The sequence below is a fragment of the Myotis davidii genome, unplaced genomic scaffold, assembly GCF_000327345.1.
Source record: "Myotis davidii unplaced genomic scaffold, ASM32734v1 scaffold167, whole genome shotgun sequence".
Classification (NCBI taxonomy): Eukaryota; Metazoa; Chordata; class Mammalia; order Chiroptera; family Vespertilionidae; genus Myotis; species Myotis davidii.
In genome coordinates this window covers 5,527,044-5,548,015 of record NW_006300048.1, presented here as the reverse complement: position 1 = coordinate 5,548,015, position 20,972 = coordinate 5,527,044, and the positions used below count along the sequence as shown (strand labels likewise).

The window sequence follows — 20,972 nt, the reverse complement described above, 5'->3', positions numbered from 1 at the left end:
GGACACAGCCATGCAGCTTGTCTGTGTTGACAGGCATCTTCTCTGTGCTACATAAGGACAAAGTACCTTAATGTTTCTGAGATATTTGTGATCCCATTTATGTCTGTGTATGTATATGATCAGTGCATTTTTAAACTCCTGCATAAGTAGATTTCTAATGTCATGACCCAAATATGGTAATAACTCAGTTATTCTAACTAGAATGAAGAGGTTAACTTTACCAAAGAAAAATTACTTACGCTCTTTAAGTCTTATTTTTGTTATCTAAAAAGTGGCAATAGTAATAATGCCTCCCCTATATACCTAAGCGGCTCAAGAACATTAACAATGTAATCCATATAAAAGGATATAAAATAGATAAAAGCAATGTATAAACCTGAAGTGCAAAATCCCTCTGTGAATATTATCATCATCATTGTCATATCATCATCATCATCATCATCATCATCTTTACCATCAACCAAACAAGTTTTCATGGATGATACAGTGAGAGCAGAGAAATTCTGAATTCAATGTGTTCCTATTTAGTGAAGAAACAAATTTTTGAAAGTCTGTTGGCCCGATTGCTCCAGTGGCCAAACAAGAATATTGCTACTATTGGAAGGGTATTGGGAAAAACAGAATAAGCATGAACTGCCCACATCCAATATTAGGAACATCAGGTCCTGAAATAATAATAACACAGCTCTGGTTGCCATTCCTTGAGAAAAAAACAGCCCAGGCCTACAAAGGCATAAAGTTGGACAAGTAAACCATTCTAGAATGTCATAAAACATTAGGTACCCTTACACTCAAACAAACAAACACACAAAAATGCTACAATGAAAGATGCTTACCCAGGGGGACCTACATAAGGTTAACATAGTCGTTATTCATAATAACTAGTATAGCCAGGAAACACCAATTTGAAACTTATAAAAGCCAAACTCAGAAAAACAACAACAAAAATCTATACTCTTATAGAGGAATCTACTAAATCTGGAAAAAACTTATGGAACTAACTTTTTACATGAGTGATGCAGGCTAAAAATATTATTTTAATACAAAAAGTCCTAAACTTCTTCTTTGTCTGTAAACAGGGATGGTATCTGTTACAGTTTCAAGGATATGAAGCTTATACCTAAAAAGTGTTTAAGCCTGACATTGCCTTGGCATATTTTGCTGTTCACTCTAGCTGAATATATGACATTCACCAGTTTTTCAGGGATGAGGAAATAATAAAACCTAGAAGAGGGTGGTATACAAAACAGAGTCCCAATGTGTTGATTTACCACTTCCCCAAATAATCATGAAAATTATCCACAATATCCCCACCACCACTTTCATGCACAGGGGAAAGGGAGCTGGAACAAAAGAAAGAAACTAACTTTTGTCTGCCACGTACCAAGTGCTGCACAAATATCTTATTAGCTAATTTTTGCAATAACCTTGACATTTGTTTTTATGGAGATGCAGGAATGGAAGCTTAATGGGATTAAGTTCTGGCCCTAGCTTATGCAGTGCATTTATAGTCTATGGCTGTGTATCAATGATGGTAAATTTTATGTGTCAACTTGACTGGGCCATGGTGCCCAAATATCTAGTCAAAGATAGTCTGGGTATCTCATAAAGGTGTTTTTTGAATGAAATTAATATTTAAATTGGTGGATTTTACATCAAGCAGATGATCCCTATAACATGGGTGGGCCTTATCCAATCAATTAAAGACCTTAATAGAACAAAGACTGCCTTCCCTGACCAAGAAGGAATCCTGCCAGCCAACTGCCTTTGGACTCAACTACAGGTCTTCCCTGGATCTCCAGCCTGCTGGTCCACCCTGCAGATTCACCAAACCTCCATAATCACATGAGCCAACATTTCAACATTTCTCTCTCTCTCTCTCTCTCTCTCTCTCTCTCTCTCTCTCTCCATATTTTGTATATGCATACACACACACACACACACACACACTGTTGGCTCTGTTTCTCTGAAGAATGCTGACAAATACAGTAGCAAATTACCTCCTAAAACCTATCTCATGGTGTGTAAACTGGGTTTTCTGGCTCAGGGACTCTCACAAGGCTGCAATTGTAAAGTTAGTTGGGCTACAGTCTACTCTGAAGTTTTGACTGGGGAAGGAAGTGTTTCTAAGCTCACTTAGTAGTTGTTGTGTGAATTCAGTACTCACAAGTTATTAGACTGAGGCCTCCGTTACTCTCTGGTTGTTGGCTGGAGGTCTCCCTCAGTTCCTTGTCATGTGGGTCAGCTCACGTCATCAGAACAAACCAGTGAGAAGAACCAGAGGGAATAAGATGTAAGACACCGGTTATTGTAAACTAATTGCAGAAGTGACATCCCATTACTTTGGCCATGTTCTGGTCCTTAAAGCAATCCCTACATCCAGCCCACACTCAAAGAGGGAGGATCACACAGGGCATGAATGCCAGGATGTGAGGACCACTGGGAGCAACGTGAGAGGGAGCCCACCACACCCAGCCAGTCAGTGCCACACTGGTCTGATTCCAGAGCCCACTCTCTCCATGGTGCCCTCTGAGACCTCAGAGAGCCTGGGGGAATTCCACCCATGATCACTTGGTGAGCATGGTACAAAGCAGAGGGGACCTCGGGCCTTAAATAATCCTCCAGATCCCAGAAAGGCAAATTGCCACTCAGCAATGTTTCTGCATTCTTATAGTTCTCAGAGTCACTGTCTCTCCTCCAAAACATACAACACACATACCTGAAACGTGCCTTATCAACTCTGACTCTGTCTTGAATTCTTTGCAAACATGATTCTTCTTTATATATAACTAGAGGCCTGGTGCATGAAATACACCCCCTTAGCCCTGCCTGCGCCCTTTCACAGTCCAGGACCCCTCTGGGGATGTCTGCCTGCCAGCTTAGGCTGAAGTGGGGCTAAGTCAGCAGTCAGACATCCCTTTCGCACTCCGGGACCCCTCGCTCCTTACTGCCGGCCTGCTCCTTACCACTCAACTCGCTGCTCCTTAGTGCTGCGTTTGCCAGCTGGGAGCCTGGCTTCTGGTTAAGCAGCACTCTCCCTGTGGGAGTGCACTGACCACCAGGAGGCAGCTCCTGCATTGAGCATCTGCCCCCTGGTGGTCAGTGCATGTCATAGCAACTGGTTGTTCCACTGGTCATTCCACCGTTTGGTCAATTTGCATATTAGGCTTTCATTATATAGGATGATGTGATCAGTGCATCCATATTCATCCTCTGGGCACACAGAGCAGTCACATTTTTTCAGATTTAGGACTCAGGGTCCTGGGCTGCCTATTATGAAACACCTTTCTTCTCAGAGTCTTCCTCCTCTGACGCACCCAGAACCCAATGATCCATGGGATCCATTCTTGGTACTCTCCCCTCAGCTGAAGGGAAGGGTGGAAAGCCAGCTCAGCTGCTGAGGAATTGTTTCTCAGCAGCTCCATTATTGAAAGTAAGAGGGTGTTTTTTCATAGATAAGACACAGGCTACCCATGTTGGGGGGCAGCAGGTTTCTCAGAGGACAGGAGGGAATGAGGCAGGTTTGCTCACAGGAATCATGGGCCACCACAGGCCTGGGCACCCAGGGAGGCAGCTTCTTCAGCTCTTCCCCAACTCCTTCAGATCCCACATTCAAGCAGTCACTTCCCCAGGGTGTCCCCAGAGCACCTGTGTATCTGGGGCAGCCATTCCCTGGGCTATTTAAGGTACCCCCACAGACCAGGTAACTGCCTCCATCACAGCAGTGTTATAGAAGTCAGTGAAATAGGAGGAAATTCCCAGCACAGTGTCTGACATTCATTGGAACTAAATGATAAGTTCCCTCCTTGGAATTGAGAAATGAATGAATAAGAAATACACTTTTTTTTTAAATAAGTTGGTGATTGATGTTATTTCTTTAAAGGGAGTTAGGAAGGTATTCCTTGGTTTATCTGGTTTATTCAATCTCTGTGGACTTACTGTTAGAGGAAGCCACATGAAATTGCTAAGATTTGAAGGTTCTTAACCGTCATAAAATGCAATTTCACATGGTTCAACCTAATACAATCTTGAAAAGAAATCGCTGGGGCACTTCTGGCTGAATGTACTAGTAGCCGGCTTAGAAGGGGTTTAACTTCTCTTTCTACCAAAATCTTTCTGAAATGGCAGAAGCAAATATAATAAGAATTAGCAATCCATGGTTCTGGGACAAGGAAAGCACCTACATAGATCAGAGGCCCTTCTGGAAGGCAGCAGGCAGGTGGGATCCTACGGGCCGAGCGGCTGCTGCAAGGGTGGCTCCTGTCTTAGGCCCTGGGAGCGCCCAGTTCACTGAGGGTCCCACTGGCTGACCAGGTGGAAGAGTTCTGATTCCATAGAGCAGCCACCAGCGGGGATGTGGGGGTGTAGTCCCCTCCACACCCTCAGCCTCACATTTGCTCCAAGACTGAACCTGTGAGTAGACAATCATTAAATGAAGTGTGGAATAAGGTTGTTGAGGCTGCAGGGAAGCAGACATGAACCTGAGGGGCCTTGAGGCTAAACAACTTTGAAAATGACTCCAAGGCAGGCTCTGCACCTACAGAGTCAAGTCACCCTGGTTGGTTAGTCGCAGGTCCTGCATTCCCGAGTCCCCCCATGTCCTGAAGCCTGTGAGGACACCCCACCCAGGAGCTCTCCCAGCCCTTCAGGTCATCCCCGCACACCTGACGCTCGCATGCTCCCATCCATGAAGTATTGGCAGTTGAAGGCTCTCAGCTGAGTCCCCCTGTGAGAATGGACTTCAGCAAAGGAGCGTGGGGGGTCACCTCGCCATGGTCAGCCCCCATATGCGGGTACAGCTCCTATCCAATGACTGTTCCAAGGGAAGCAAGATCTGGATGGGGGCCGCCTCTGACGGGCCTTGTCTCCCCCTATTGTGGCCATGAGAGCTGTTGAGCCCTTTTTGGGGACCTTCAGTGTAATGTGCTGGCAAAATGCATACATATTTGATAATGCAATGACTCAGGATGTATACTGGCTGTTACCTGTGGGGGGATGGGAACCACTCAAATATCTTTTACCACATAGCAGAAAATAGTTCTCCAAAAAAGGAGATACATAGACACGTGGAATGAATGAGTTAAAGAAGATACTTGATATGATAATGCAAATACATAACTAGGAACCTGGAAGTACAATTGTGCGGTGTTACTAATGAAGTAAAGGTTTGTGTCTCTTCAATAAAAATAAAAAGGCATTTACAAATTCTAGAAGGAAAAAATGAAACAGACATGACTCTATAATGAAACAAGGGAAATGTTGATGAAGTGAAAGAAACAGTGTTTTCTGAAACAATAAATCCCAACCCCCACAGGTTAAGAAATTAAGAGTAAGGAGAATTAGTAATGTCATGAATAGTCCTGGCCAATTTCTTTTATGTTTAGTGTACATTATGGTTGCAATTACTTTTCTATGCTATTTTTTTTCCTACCAGTGCTTTTGTTACTTTTACATATTTTATAAATTTGCCTTTTCTATGGGTTTTTTTCCTTAAATAGTCTTAGGTTCTCTTTCAAATTAAATCATAGAGGGTTTACATTTTTATATAGACAGCATTATCTTCTGATTTTCATGACACTTGACTTAGATTTTATACCTGAAAACATAAACCAATATTTCTTAAGACTTTTTTATTTTAAACTACTTTAGGAGAATAATAGTTCCTGTTTTGAAGAAGTCTTTTTTATGAAAGTTGACTATTTCTTTTTTTTCTGATAAATTTAAGTAAAATTGATAAATGTAATGCTTTTATTTAATAACATGTTAATGTGATGATCTTGGATGGATAGGGTCCTTTTATTCCACATATTTGTGTATGTTTTGCAGTCAGTCTACCCTGACTATGTTGTTTTCTAAGGAGACCAGCAGTAATTCTTTCAAGTGACAACATGGTTCATAACTAGAACTTGGCAAGTGGCTGTGAATTAGAATCCGGGTACTGCCACCCCTTGTCCTTAATCTTTAATGAGTCATTAACCTCTTTTTGGCCTTGATTTTTGAAATGGAAAATCGGGGTGAAATTTATATTTGAGGCGTTCTAAAAAAATAATTATTATCGCAGACCTGCTTTTCTTAGGGAATTTCTAGGACTACACCTCTGGACATCTTTGTTTGATTCAAAGTCTTGCATTATTCACAAGGTCAAGATGTATCAGCAGAATTTCTTGATATTAAATGTTGCTGTCCTGTCTTTGGATTTTGTATGTCTGTGCATTCAGGTCCCAAGTTCTAGTGCAGTTTTACCTCTGACCAGTGATGAGGCCTTGGGCATGTCACCTGACTGCTCTTCACTTTATACCTTTTAACTTTTAGATAAAAAGTTTAGAGTAAGTTACCTCTACTGTCCCTTCTAAAAATAGAGGTGAAAGTGATGCTGAAGAGAAAACTTGATCACTGAGAATTTGGGGAGGAAGTGATTAAAATTGAGTGAGATAAGGAGGTTTGGTGTTTGCACTCATGTTGCAATGCTAAGTACAGTGTAGTTCATATGCTTAAACTTCTTGGTCTTAAATGGGCTGATAAATTGTCCTGGGTATACACACTGGCAGATTGGGATTAAATATTATCAATCAGCTGAGGCCAAAGCTGGTGTCACTTGCAAGTCTCTTCAGGATTTTCTTCACTGTTTTTTTTTTTTTAATATTTTTTATTGATTTTTTACAGAGGGGAAGGGAGAGAGAGATAGAAACATCAAATGACGAGAGAGAATCATTGATTGGCTGCCTCCTGCCCCCTACTGGGGATGGATCATGCCCGCAACCTGGGCATATGCCCTGACTGGGAATCGAACCATGACTTCCTGGTTCACAGGTAGACACTCAGCCACTGAGCCAGAGATAGAGAGCCAGAAACATCGATGAGAGAGAAACATCGATCAGCTGCCCCCTGCACATCCCCTACTGGGGATGTGCCCGCAACCCAGGTACATGCCCTTGACCGGAATCGAACCCGGGACCCCTCAGTCCGCAGGCCGACGCTCCATCCACTGAGCCAAACCGGTTTCGGCTTCTTCACTTTTTTATGGGAACCTCCAACACAGTGTCCCACCTACCTGATGAGTTCCCTCTTTATAGTGAGAAAAGAACCCAGTGAAAACCAAAACTTGCAAAGAACAAAATAATAACCAAAGTAAAATCAATGTAGTGGTTGTAAGTATGAAACAATCAACAGGAGTAATTGCTAAGTGCAATTCTATAAATATATGAATGAATGCAAAGAATGGGAAAATGCTAGCACCGGAGGATAGCACTGTAATTCCCAGTAGCACAATTACATAAATCAATTTATTCACTGAGTCAGGAAGCTCTTTGTCTCAGATGGCCCCACCCATGTCTTCTGATCTGGTACTTCTCAAATGTAAAAAGGACACTGCCCATCCGGGGCTCTTGTTGAAATGCAGATTCTGAATCAGTAGCTCTCGGGGCTTAGGGGCTGAGATGATGCCTACCAGACAAGCCGCAGGGCTGCTGCTGCTGGTGGTGGTCTGTGTTCCACAAGTTGGATTGTCAGGATGACACAGCACTTAGAACAGTGACTGCACTCGGCAGGCCTGAGTGGTAGTGATGGCTATTCTTGCTGAGAGGTTCAGGAATTCCGCCTCTGTGTGTCAGATGCAGCAGGACCAAGAGTTGTGCAGCAGCCAGATTTTTTAGTTAAATACCTAACTAGAATCCTTCAATAAACTCATTTATGGGTTTTAGTAACCCCTAAAATTGATTCTGTAACTCACTCTCTCATTAGATTATAAGTAAGCAGCCCTTACTAGGAAGAAAGTCTATGATATGTGCATGATTTGCTGCTAAGAACTACTGAGAAGGTTTACATGTTCAGAGAGGATCTGCCCATTGGGAGGACCATCACATCTTTCTAGTGGGCTGAGGGCCACCATTTCAGAATTAGGGATTCAGGGACCAGCCTATTGGTGAGCACGTGTCCAGTGTACCCGGCACACCCTGAGGTCATGCATAATCAATAGCACTCCCTCCTTCAAAGCCCTGGCTTCAACAATACACTGTACAGTGATCCTAATTATAGTGATGACAAGTTCCCAGCTTCACTCAGCTTGCCTGCTTCTTCCCAGACTTTCTGTCACACAAAGAGAAGAGAATTCTCAGTCAAAGCATCCTTCTTGGCTGGTAATGGTTTTGGCCCTAAGTCAGACTTATGTTGAACACTCCTGAACTTTTGTGTATAATATGCGCGCACAAACACCCCTCTACTGTGGGAGAAACGTGGTTTCATCACTATGATACAATTGGCAGATGCTTCCAGTCTGGACTGCCTATGTGAAGCTCTGGTCCTTTTGACAGACGAAGCTTCCATTCCAGTTCCATCTATCTTTCCTAGGATTGTAGAGAAATTCTTCACACTGCTGCTGGTCTGTGAGATATTCATAAGCAAAGTTGGCTCAAGACAAAAGATGTTATCCATCTTATTGGGTGAGATGCCAAAAAAAGGGTGACACCATTCCAACCCAACTTCTTCTGTCCTTACGTAGGGGATCCTAGAGGTTAAGACTGTAGCTCCAGGTACCAGACTCTCTGAGATGAAATCTGCATTCTGTCCCTGACTGACTGGCCTTATTAGGCCAATTGTTGAATCTCTTTATCTGCCTCATGAGCTTATTGTGAGAATGAAATGTGCTATTCTATGGGAAGGGCTCAGAGAGGGCTTGGCAAATCAAAAGCATTCAACCCTTAGACATTCTTAGACCTGTAGTACCTAGCGGTTGTCTCATAAATGGACAAGGGAAATTTACCACTGAGCAAAATCCCAATCCCAAATCATGCTCAGTGTTAACTACAGCTGTGGAGTTGGTCCAGAGGGTCAGTGTTGACTGTTTGGAATGAGGCCTTCTTTTGGGTATCTTGTACCCCAAATTTGTGATGGGTTGAAACAATCATTTTAGCTTCAAATATCAAAGAATTTGAACATAAAAGATTTAGTTTTATAACAGGTTTTTAGCATGATCATGTATTCCTTTGATGTCATTACATAAAGAGCAGAGAGAACAGAACTAACATAATAATTTTTTTTTTTTAAAAGTGTAATGGAGAGGAGCAACAGGAACAGTAAGGAAGACCATTAGGAGCAAAACAAGCTGTGGACTTAATATCTAGATTTAAAGATTGAGTCGCAAAAAGTTCTTCACATCTGCATCTCAAAAGAATGCAAATGCCATTTCATTTTCATGGGAAAAATAAGTTAAGGACACCATGCTGTCTTTGAAAAGCTTGCTTTGATCTTATGCCAAATGGCAAAATGAATGTATTAAATTTTAAATTGCCTCTCTTCAGAAGGATGTGATATGGAACATGTTTAGGATTTAGCCCTTTAACATTAAACATACTAAAAATGTCCTCATCAATTATTGATAGCTCAATATTAAAACAGAGGCTTCCCTTCAGTCTCGGGAAGATAGAACGATGTTTGTTTTTAGAAGTGCATTTCCTACCTCATTCAACTACCACATTGTGTGGCATTCTGGAAAGAAACGATTTCCTAAGTTTGTGTTGGTGCTGGTGAGCTGTCTGTCCCACGTGCATCAGCAGCAGGGCCATGACCTGTTATTCAGAATTCAAATGAGATGTACTCAGTAGCGCATATTGCTAGGAAAATAAATGTCGCAAGAAACATATAGGACCCTTAAAATCATAAAACCTTAATTCTCATTTTTGGAGGTTTCCTACAATTCCCTAAGTATTTAATAGCAGTGTGAGTGTCCACGCCTAGGGCAGTGTGGCTTAGGACTGACTATTAGTTTTGTCCTCTTCATAAGTGGCCCAAAATACCTTTTTTTTTTTAGAAGTGACCTCAGATGAATAGGAATATATAAATCCTTTGGTAATGTTGCTGCCCTGCCTGGAACAAAAAGCTTCTTCTAAATGCTCTCGCCACCCACACATCAACATTCCATCCATCTTCACTTACCGTTTCTTCCCTGAATAGTGACACCCCTAGTACACACACACACACACACACACACACACACACATATTGGTTACATATGAAAAGAGGTGTAGAGTGTTTTTAAAAAGTTGAAGGAAGTAACGGATTAAATCTAAATGGAGGAATGGGGAGGGGGAAGGGGTTAGGAAAGACTTCTGGGGAGAAATGTGTTTAATTTGATTCTTGGCTTCCTATTGCAGTATGCAGAATCTTTGTCCATATGTTCAGTACATATTTGTTGATTTTCTTGAAGAGTAGCTTTGAAGAGAAGAAAAACTTATCAAAAGATAGTGTCTGTGACTGCTCCATCCACAATGCTTGTTTGTTTCATTACCAGGTGAGCCCTTTCCATATGGGCACCAATACTGAATACAGAGCAGTGGACAAAGACAATGAACCATTCTTGCCCTTGACGTTCTTACACTCTGGTTAATGAGGGAGCAGTTACCCTCATGGACTAGATAAGTCTGTGAAGGGAACACAGTGGAAGATGTTGGAACCTCATTAGGATTCAGGGGGATTTCACAGATAGGAGATCTAAGTGGGGACTTGAGAGATAATTAGAAGTTTTCTGATAGGGGTGTAATACACTTATGACTATAGTTAATACTGGCTTACATATTTGAATGTGGCAAGGAGAATAGATCTTAAAATTCTCATCACAAGAAGAAAAATATTTGTAACTATGTGAGTTGATGGATAGTAACTAACTCTACTGTGGTAATCATTATTCAATATATACACTTATGAAACCCTTATGTAAACATCCTAAGCTTATACAGTGTTATATGTCAATTATATTTCAATAAAACTGGAACAATAAGAATACAGAAAAAATAAGTTATCTGAAGGAAAAGGGTGTCACTGGCCGAAGAGAGAGCAAGTGTGAGAAGGCTTGGAGATACAGACTAGCCTGCCTTTGGGAACCTGCAAGTGAAGTCTGGCTGGAGTGCAGGGGACAGGTGAGGGCAAAAGTTGGATATGAAGTTAGGGGGGTGAGAGAGATGGTCATTTTATAAAGGGTCTTTAATGCTAAGCCAACCTGTATTCTAAAGCTATGTGAAGCAACTGAAGGATTTTATAGAGGAGGAATATGATCAGATAATGAAGGGTGGAAAGAACACAGCGCTTGTACCCCATGTGGGATGAGGGAGAAGGCAAAGAGCAGGATGACATTCAGCCTCCTGGCTTGAGCAGCTGGAGAGCTTGGGCCATTTGGAGAGAGAGAGAGAGAGAGAGAGAGAGAGAGAGAGAGAGTGCGCCCTCTATGCACCCTGACTGGGGATCAAACCAGCAACCTAGGTATGTGACCTGACTGGGAATTGAACTCCCGCTGGAGAGCTTGGGCCATTTGGAGAGAGAGAGAGAGAGAGAGAGAGAGAGAGAGAGAGAGAGAGAGGAGATTAGAAACCCCAGCAAAGAATTTGTCTTTTTTTAAGCCATTAAATTTAAGGCACCTATCGGATATCCCAAAGGAAGTGATCAGAAAATAGTTGAATGTGAGAATAGAGTTGGTGGAGATGGGTTTGTCTGAAAGGCAGTTGAGGTGTGTTGAGACAGGCAAAGTAGTCAGGTGGGAGGGACTTAACAAGTCTCAGGTATTTGAGGTATCTGACTGTCAGAGATTTTTCCTTAGTGGCTGGCAACTTTGCTCCCTGCCTCTCTGAGCTCCAGCCCCTGCTCATGGTGCAGGATCTCCATAGGAAAGGGCTAAAGGCAATTACCCAGTTTATTTCCACCTTAGAATTATTTAATTTACTATGCTGGTTTTGCAAAGGACATTTTTAAAGCTTAGCATCCCAGAAAGAAATCTTGATGGTTAATTTGGGCTCCAGATTTTAAGTAGATAGTAACATTAATAAAATGCTGTTAGTGTGATTAGCCTTAATTTATATGAGATATTATGCTGGGCACTCCTATAATTGCTCTTTATAGTCTTTAAGGATTAGATAGAGGCACAAGCATAGATACAAATATAGATAGATATAGGCATAGGTAATGATTTACTTGGATCTAGATATACGGAGATGGTACAGCTAGAGCTAGCAGGCCAAATATCATCATCTTCCAGTCTGGATTCATAATAGTAACAACTCACTCTCACTAAGCTCAGCAGCTTTCCAAGTTATTTAAATAACTAATTCACTTAATGCTCAGGACACCGCTATGAGGTAGATACAGTTATTAATCCCCATTTTACAGATAAGGAAACTGAGGTGTCAAATAGGTAAGTAAGTGGCTCAAGGTTGTACAAATCCCGGGTCTAGGATTTGGACTAGACGGAGTGGCCCTAGAGTCTGTGCTAGTAACATGGTGTTATGCTGCCCCTCTTTACCTGTGTCTAATAGCTAAATCAATATTTAAATGCGTTTGAAATGCAATTCCTGTGTGGAGAGTGGGTAAGCCATAAAGGAGGCTGTGCTCTCACCAATTACACATGCACAGTTAGAGCAAATATCTAGGCAGGGCTGCTGGCAGCCACAAGAGCTCTTGCAGACTGACCAGCAGAGGAGAGAAGGTGGTGGCCCAAAGTAGGATGAAGCTGTTGTTAGCCCTCAGGAAATGGCCTGAAGCAAGGCAGCCATTGGTATTGTAAACATGGCAGCTATAAAAGGACTGTCAGATCCTTTCTTTGTATTTATCACTATGCAGATATGTCCAATTTGTGGCATGTGACAGAGACCTGTGCCCCTCAGTGCTCTCTCAGAGTTCCCAAGTATGCCTGGTCCACCCCATACCACCCCCAGGACATGGGCATTCTCCTCCCCTTAGTCCCTGTGTGTTCAAAGACCCATTGGGAAACTTACAAGGGCACGAGTGTCCTGGGAGGCAGGCAGGGAGCATGTAGGCGTGCAGGTATTTTGCTTGTCACACCCTGGACACTTGGTGGGGCTAGTGTAACCCACCAGAACAAGCCCTGGACTCAGGTGCTGGCAGGGTCTCACTCACCCAAAGGGTGGGCACGCTGCACAGAGTTAGACCCCACAGGGTCCTGGGCATCCAGATGCCTTTCTTGGTCCATTCATCTGGCACCTACTGCCCCTTACTGAACACCCACAGGACGGGTTTCAAGCACACCCCTTAACTTATTTCCCCTCCTCAGTTCTCCACCTTAGGTATTTACAAATGGGTTCACACGGGCCAGGGACATAGCCACCTATGATTCCTGGGCTGAAACTTCGCAGATGCAAATTTCTTGGCTTTCATTCTGGTGATTCAAACCCTTACGGAAGTGACTCTCATCAGTAAGGGTGATGTAAGCCTGGGCTTATTTTAGCTGTTCTGAAAACCTGCGCTCCAGACTGCTTGGTGATCATATCGTGGGCTCAGTCTCTTAGTCACATTTCCTAAAAAGTGAATGAAACCTCAGAGGGCAGGCAGGGGAAGGTGGGGGGTAAGAGATCAACCAAAGGACTTGTCAGTTTCAGGGCCCTCGTTTGCATGGACCTCTACCAAAACCTGGCAGGGCCCTGGCGTGTGCTCACCCATTTTTATAAAATGTGCAAAAGTTAAACCTTATGCCTAATTTTGTGTGACTTTGCTTAAAGAGGGCGTCCCAAGATGTCAAAGCTTCAGGCTCCACAATACTTAGATGAGCCTCTGTTCAAAGAACTTTCCAGTTTACAGACCCTGTACATTTTCTTAGTTTGGAGGGAGTTTTGGGGTTTTATTTTGCCAGTTCTAAATGTATAGACGATGACTCAGTGGGATCAGAGAAATGGGGACTTTCTTAAGTAAAGAAGTTAAAATGTGCCCTTGCATAGCAATGTTATCCTGCCACCGTGAACTTGAGGGCCAACGCTAGGAATGAAAAACAGAATCAAACACAGATCATGGAAAGTGAGAGGCGTGAATGGTGAAGCCATAAGGCTTTAGGACAAATCGGGTCCTTCTGAGCTTGTGTTGACATTCACACCCCTGGTGCAAAAGTGGCTATCTTTAGGGTATGAATCAATGCAGTGGCATCAAACTGTACTGGTGGTATTTGTATTCTTCACAGCCACACACTCATGGTTTAAATTTAGAAAAAGGAAAAGAAAAGTAAGAAACAAAATACCAGTTTTTCATAAAATCATCCTTGATGAAACAGTACAAATTAATAATTTTATTAATTCTACCCTTGAGCCTTTTTAGTAATCTGAATAACAATATGGAGAGTATACATAAAGCACTCTGTAGCCACCAAAACACAATGCTTGGCTTGAGGCAACAGGCTAAGCTGTCTGAAGCTGAATTGGGCAGGTATTTTTCTCATGGAACAAATCGTTGACTTGAAAAGATAACTAACAGGCAAATGACAGTTATGCAGACCTTGATATTTGGGAGCCATTTTCTCAAGAATGAATGAGTGAGCATGTTACTTCAAGAAAAACAACCAACAGTGGTTGTTATCAATGATAAAGAATAAACTTTCAAGCAAAAGCTAGAATTTTGGAAAATTTGTATCTGCCAGCATGAATCTGACAACTTTGATAAGACAGGCAGTAATATTAATGAATGGCATTTTTGATATTGTGCAATGATAGGCTGCATAACTCGGGAACCAATATTTTCTGAATGACCAATGCACACTCTTACAGAACACATGCAGGTAAAAAAAATCCATTAAAGATGCAAAATGGATAAATGGATTTTAATATAATCAAAGAAACCAGATTCAACATTACAATACCCATTAAGCAGCTGCCACTTGTTGAGTTTTAATGATGTTTCTCTCTATCCTCTCCCTTCCTCTCTGTAAAGAATCAATAAAATATATTAAATTAATGATGTATCCAGGAAGAATATTCAAAATTCATTGAAAGACTATTAAAATCCTCCTCTCTTTTCCAACTGCATAATTGAGTAAGGCCAGCTTTTCTTCCTACCCTGGAGACAAAGCAGCACAGTGTTAACTGATCAAATACAGAGAAGCAGGCCTGAGATGCCAGGTATCTTCTATTAAGTTAGAAATTATAGAAATTTGCAAAAAGGTAAAACAATGCCAATCTTCTTACTGCCTTTTTCTTGTTTTGAAAAGGTAATTTTTTTATAAAGTATTATTTTAACATATAATGGATTTATAAATAAAAATTTCTTAATTTCTCCATTTTAATTTCTAGTGCAGTAAACATTGATAGATGAAACCCGCATTCACAAAAGTCCTTTAGGGATCCCCCATAATTTTAAGAGGATAGCAAGGTCCTGAGACCAAAGTTTGAGATCACTGCTGTAGAACTTTATTTTAACTAGTAGCTACAAAGGAAAGTAAGAAGGAAATGAGGAATTTATTGGGTTTGTGGGGTACCAGACTGGAGGAAATTAGCAGCCAGTGGACAGCAAAATATGGCTGTGTGCCTGGTGGGAACCTGAATATTAAAACCACAGAAGATGTGCTAGAAGGGCAGGTGGAGGACCCCTGCTGCTGGCTTTGTTCTTGTCCGTTTTGCCTAAGGGCCTGGCGGGTTCACTGTGCTAGATCTGCCTCTAACCAATTTGGTCTGGTATCATATTGCCCGAGCAAATGAAATGTTTGTCATGTCACTAATGGAAAAAAATAGGGCCAGCAAGTCCCTAATTCTTGGCCAGGTTTCACTCCTTCCCTCCCTCTGCCATTTGTCCCTACATATTCCCAAAAGACTTGTGCAGAGAGGACAGGTCAAGGAAATGCTATTTGTTTGTTATTTTTATCGTTGTAGAGGGTGGGCCCCAGATGGTCAAATGAAAACCCTGGCTGCTAAGCTCTGGATGGCACACCAGGGTTGGTGAAAGGGCCTAAGCTCCAGACAAGGGATGTCAAAGAGGTTTCTGTCATTTGCCAATTTCGGCTTGATGGGAGTAGCTGCCTGAAGGCCTTTGGTGAGGAGCAGTGGAGAAGGAAGTGCAACCATATTGACATCTGCCAAGGCCTCCCAACAGGGGCAGCACCTCGGCCATTGTCACCCCTCCCTGAGCCCAGGGCCAGGACTCCTTGGTTCCTTTCTCCTAATCCAGCCAGGCCCTTGAGGCCAAACAGCTCAACAACTGAGATGTGAGGCATTGAGAAGAAATATAGAATGAAAAGCAGTGAGTTAGGCTCAAAGAAAATGAGCACCTGCCCCGCCCCCCCATCTTATCATAATCTTACTATTGATGCTGAGACCTTGGCATAGGATAGGGAGGGGGAACTCCCAAACTGGAAATGGAAAAATAGAGCCACAGAGATGACCCAAGGTTTTGTCCTAGAAAAGATGATTTTCTATATAGCAATAAGTATTTTTAATCTATTAATTCCCTCCATTTTTAAAAATTCCCCAAATTAATCAAACCACCATCTATGGTTTGACCAGTTGAGAAGACTGTCATTATTCTGGACCAGAAAGCAATGCATTCCCAGGATTTCTGTTCAGGAAAACACAGGATTATGGGAAAGATTCCTTAATGAGTCCCCCTGGGGTGGTAGTTCAGGCCTCAGGCCTGGGAGTTGGCTGATCCAAAGGCCTGAGAGATGAGGGAAAAAACTGCCAAGGAACAGACAAGAAAGAATGTTGTTTTGCTCTTGAAAGGGAAAGGAGAATAAGAACAGAGCCTGAAAAGGGGAGAAAGAACTCCTCAAATTCCAGGCATGTCATGAAATAGACAAATAAACAAAAAAAAAAACTTGCTTTGAGTGTATTCTTTGGGGTTCTGGACTGAATAGATATGATATAAAGAGGGAGTGTGCAGGTTCAAGAATTAAAATTGGGGGGATTATAGATTGCCACGCCCTGGGGAATCTCAGAAATGGGCAACAGCATTTGAAAGGATCACAAGCCAGGGACTTGAGGGTCTGAGACAAGTTCTTGGATGCCCAAGAAGTTCTTCTCTGAGATGGCACCTCAGAGTCAGTGATTTTACAACCCCACATTGATGCTCCTCTTAGACAAGGTCACACATGAGCCTTGGGTCAGTGTATTGCTATCCAGCTCTTGTTCCCATTAAAGCAGTTATCTCTTCCTTTCAATCTAGCAGTGTAATTTTTTCCGTAGTTGAAAGTATCTCTATATTCAGGGTCACAAGGACTTTGACCAGTCATGGCTCTGCCACTAACTGGCCATGTGACCATGGGCAAGCCTTGATCTCTTCAGACCTCTGGGTCCTGATTGGTAAATTGATAGAGATGGGGAGGGAAGAGTTGAGTTAATTATCCCTTAGGCCTATTTCAAATCAAAATTCAATGAATCTTACAGTATTAATCTTTTGTGCATCTCTATTCCCACTTGTACTCACTCTTATGACAATATACCTTTTATTGTAGAAATGAAAGAATAAAGATTTTTTAAAATATATTTTTATTGATTTCAGAGAGGAAAAGAGAGAGAGCGAGAGAGAGAGAGAGAGAGAGAGAGAGAGAAACATCAATGATGAGAGCAAATCATTGATCAGCTGCCTCCTGCATGCCCCACACTGGCTATAGAGCCTGCAACCCAGGCATATGCCCTGACCAGGAATCGAACTATGACTTCCTGTTTCATAGGTCAATGCTCAACCATTGAGAAACACTGGCTGGGCAAGAATCTGGATTTTTTTTAAATAGAACTTATTTCCTTAGTGTCAATTTCTCCACTAAGAACACTCACTAATGGAAAAACAGTAATTTAACCTGCACTGTTTTTGTTACTTATAATAAGGATATTTTTAAAGCTAAGAGGAGCCAGACAGATGGCATTAGTATGTAAATTTTTTACTTCTCTAAGTCTTTTCCTAATCATTTGGGCATTCTCTTATTTGTGTCTATGTCTGCCTTTCACATTAGATTGTTAGATCATTGTGAGTCGAAACAAAATGATACTCATCTCTATTCTCCTAGAGACCATGCATTTTACAAAGTGAGCATTTAATAGAGATTTGTTCAATTGAATTGAAAATTGCATTGAATCAAAAAACTTAAATGATTGCAGTATATTATGATAGGCTTGGTTATGCTGTGGGAATGAAATTATCCCAAAATCTCAGTGGTTTAGTGCAATAGAGGGCCTTTTTTTTTTCCTTGTCAACGCAGTCATCTACAGGATGGGGTGAGAGAGGGGAGAAAGATATTTGTACTCCACACAGGCACTCAGGGACCCAGGCTGAGACGAGTCTGCTTCTGACTACTGAGCACATGCCATCTTCAAGGACAGAGACTGGAAAACTTCTCAAGAGCTTTTTTCCTGCCTTCTGCACACATTTCATTGATCAGGGCTAATCATGTGGCACTAGGAGGGTTTGGGGAGTGTGGGCTACCATATCTTTAGGCAAGAAAAATGCCACCATGATCAATAATCACTACCAATGTCTGCCACATACTCAGTAGCTCTAATATTTTGGAGATAATGGACTTCTTTGAGAATCTTAGGGCAGCTCTGATCTCTCGCTCGAGGAAGAAACTTACTCAATATTTTGCATAATTTTCAGGTTTGCACAGAAACTTACTCAATATTTTGCATAATTTTCAGGTTTTTCATGCACTTTAAACCCCATTCACTTATATTCTCCGGATCCCTGGAGCCAGGTTATGGATCCTTTGACTGAATCCACAGGTGTGCTTAGTACCTGGTAACAGACTGACAGATGGAAAAAAAAAATGACCAGTGATCTGTTTTAATTATGCTGGGAACAGCCTGTTCATTTACTTAGCTATTTGTTTTTGTCAGATCAGGCATCGTGGAAGATACATGACCAATGGATGTTTCTCTGTGTTTGTTTCGATCAGGAAAAATTTGAGGGTCTGTTCCGGACTTACGATGACTGCGTGACGTTCCAGCTATTTAAGAGTTTCCGACGTGTCCGAATAAACTTCAGCAATCCCAAATCTGCAGCCCGAGCCAGGATAGAGCTTCATGAAACTCAGTTCAGAGGGAAAAAATTAAAACTCTACTTTGCACAGGTAATTCTTACCAAAGGTAACCCTTTTGGCTTACATTATTGTCTGCCTTTTTCAAAATGTAAATGGAGCTCTTTTCTACTTTCACATTGGTTTGTAGTCTATACTTAGTCCACTGAGAACTAAACCGGTGTCACAGGGCAGCATAGAGGTTCACAATCGAGCTGAGGTCTGACAGCCTGGGCTTTAACCTGCATAGTAAGTTCTATAACCTGACTTCTCTCCGTTTCCTCAGCTATCAGTGGGGGTGATGCTATATACTCATACTGCTGTTATAGAACTAAATGGATTATTGGGTATAGAAGTGCCTAAAATTTGGTAAATGCATAAAAATGCCAAGTAATAGTTGTAAAGAAAGCTCTAATCACAACTACGCCTAATCTTCCTGGCAAGATTATATTTAAAACTTAAGTTATATGACTCTTTTAGTGGACCATACACCTTTTCAGTGATTCACATTCATAATAAAAGTTTACAAACATATGGAAATTAATTTTGTGTTTTATTTAACCGAAAGTAAATTCTGACTCTTTCAAAAATAGATGGGTAATTCTTGGCAATGCACACAGTGTCTTGCAATACAAAACCAATGCCCATCATGTTCCATCAGTAGATAATCTTGATCCATCTCTTATTGGTCAATAAACATTGTTTCCAACATTGGACTCTACAAAGATGATACCGTGAAAAGAACATACTTCGCTTCTTTTTCAGGGCTCAAGAGTATTCCATATTATGTATATACCACATTTCCTTTCTCCATTCATCTGTCAAAGGACATTTAGGTGGTTTCCATGTCTTGGCTATTGTGAATAGTGTGGCAATCAACATGGGGAGTGCTAATATGTTTTCAAGAGCCTGATTTTAATTCTTTCAGTTAAATACTCAGAAGTAGAATTTCTGGATCATACTGTGGTTCTATTTTTAATATTTTGAGGAATCACCAACAGCATATAAAGATTGCTTTCTAATACTTGTCTTTTGTGTTTTGAAAATAACCAATTAGAAATTCGTTAAGAGGTTAGATCTCATGTTAAGTGTTCTTACAATAAAATAAAATAAAAACAAAAAGGACTTAGAGCCCTGATTGGTTTGGCTCAGTGGATAGAGCATCAGCCTGGGGACTGAAGGGTCCTGGGTTCGATTCCAGTCAAGGGCATGTACCTTGGTTGCAGGCACATCCCCAGTAGGGGGTGTGCTGGAGGCAGCTGATCAATGTTTCTCTCTCATCGATGTTTCTGACTCTCTATCCCTCTCCCTTCCTCTCTGTAAAATATCAATAATATATATATTTTTTTTATAAAAGGACTTAGAGTTTGGCCTCAGACCCATGCTCAAATCCCACACTGCTAATAACATGTATGACTTGTAGAAACCTCAGTTTCTCCATCTGTTAAAACCCCACTTGTTTCTTCAAGAAATTAAACATACAGTTACCATCTGACCCAGCAATTCCTCTGCTAGGTATATATAGAAAAATATTGAAAATTGGTCTCCAACAAATACATGTACACATATGTTCATAGCAGCATTAGCCAATAAGTAGGAACAACCCAAATGTGCATCATTAAGTGAACAGGTAAACAAATTGTGGTCTATTCATTCAGTGGAATATTATTCAACCATAAAAATGAATGAGATAGTGATACATGCTACACACGGATGAACTTTTGAAACGTTATGCTTAATGAAAGAAACCAGGCACAAAAGAACACATGTTCTATGATTCCATTTATACGTAACGGTCAGAATAGGCAAAGCCACAGAGGTAGAAATCATATTGGTGCTTGCCATGCTCTGACTGGAGACAGAAATGGCAGCAACTTTTTATTGGGTCTAGGTGTAGGTTTTCCTCTGTGGTGATGAAGATTTTTTTGAGAGATAAAAGTGGTGGTTGCAAACATTGGGAATATACTGAAAAGCACTGAATTGTTTACTTCAAAATGGTTAAATTCATATTATGTGAATTTCACCTCAATTAAAAGGAAGAAGGAAGGAGGCAAGAGAAGGAAGGGTGTATGTGGGGACCAGCTTCATTAGCATCATCTGGGAACATGTTAGCAATGAAATCCTTGGGCCCCACCCAGACCTACTGAGTCAGAAACTCCAGGACTCCGCAGTGCATATTTTAGTAAGCTTTCCGGGTAATTCGGTAATTCTG

At 41.5% G+C, this 20,972-nt stretch overlaps 1 protein-coding gene across 5 annotated transcripts in view; it reads left to right on the top strand.

Moving 5' to 3' along the window:
• RCAN2 (regulator of calcineurin 2) overlaps positions 1 to 20,972 on the top strand; it is a 251,797-nt gene that overhangs the window by 203,929 nt on the left and 26,896 nt on the right. For 3 of the 5 annotated variants that reach the window (XM_015572243.1, XM_015572244.1, XM_015572245.1), the window contains one exon: positions 18,641 to 18,815. In XM_015572243.1, the coding sequence (XP_015427729.1) occupies positions 18,641 to 18,815 (175 nt within the window). The remainder of the gene's footprint in view (positions 1 to 18,640; positions 18,816 to 20,972) is intronic. The other 2 variants (XM_006776411.2, XM_006776412.2) reach the window with 1 other exon arrangement.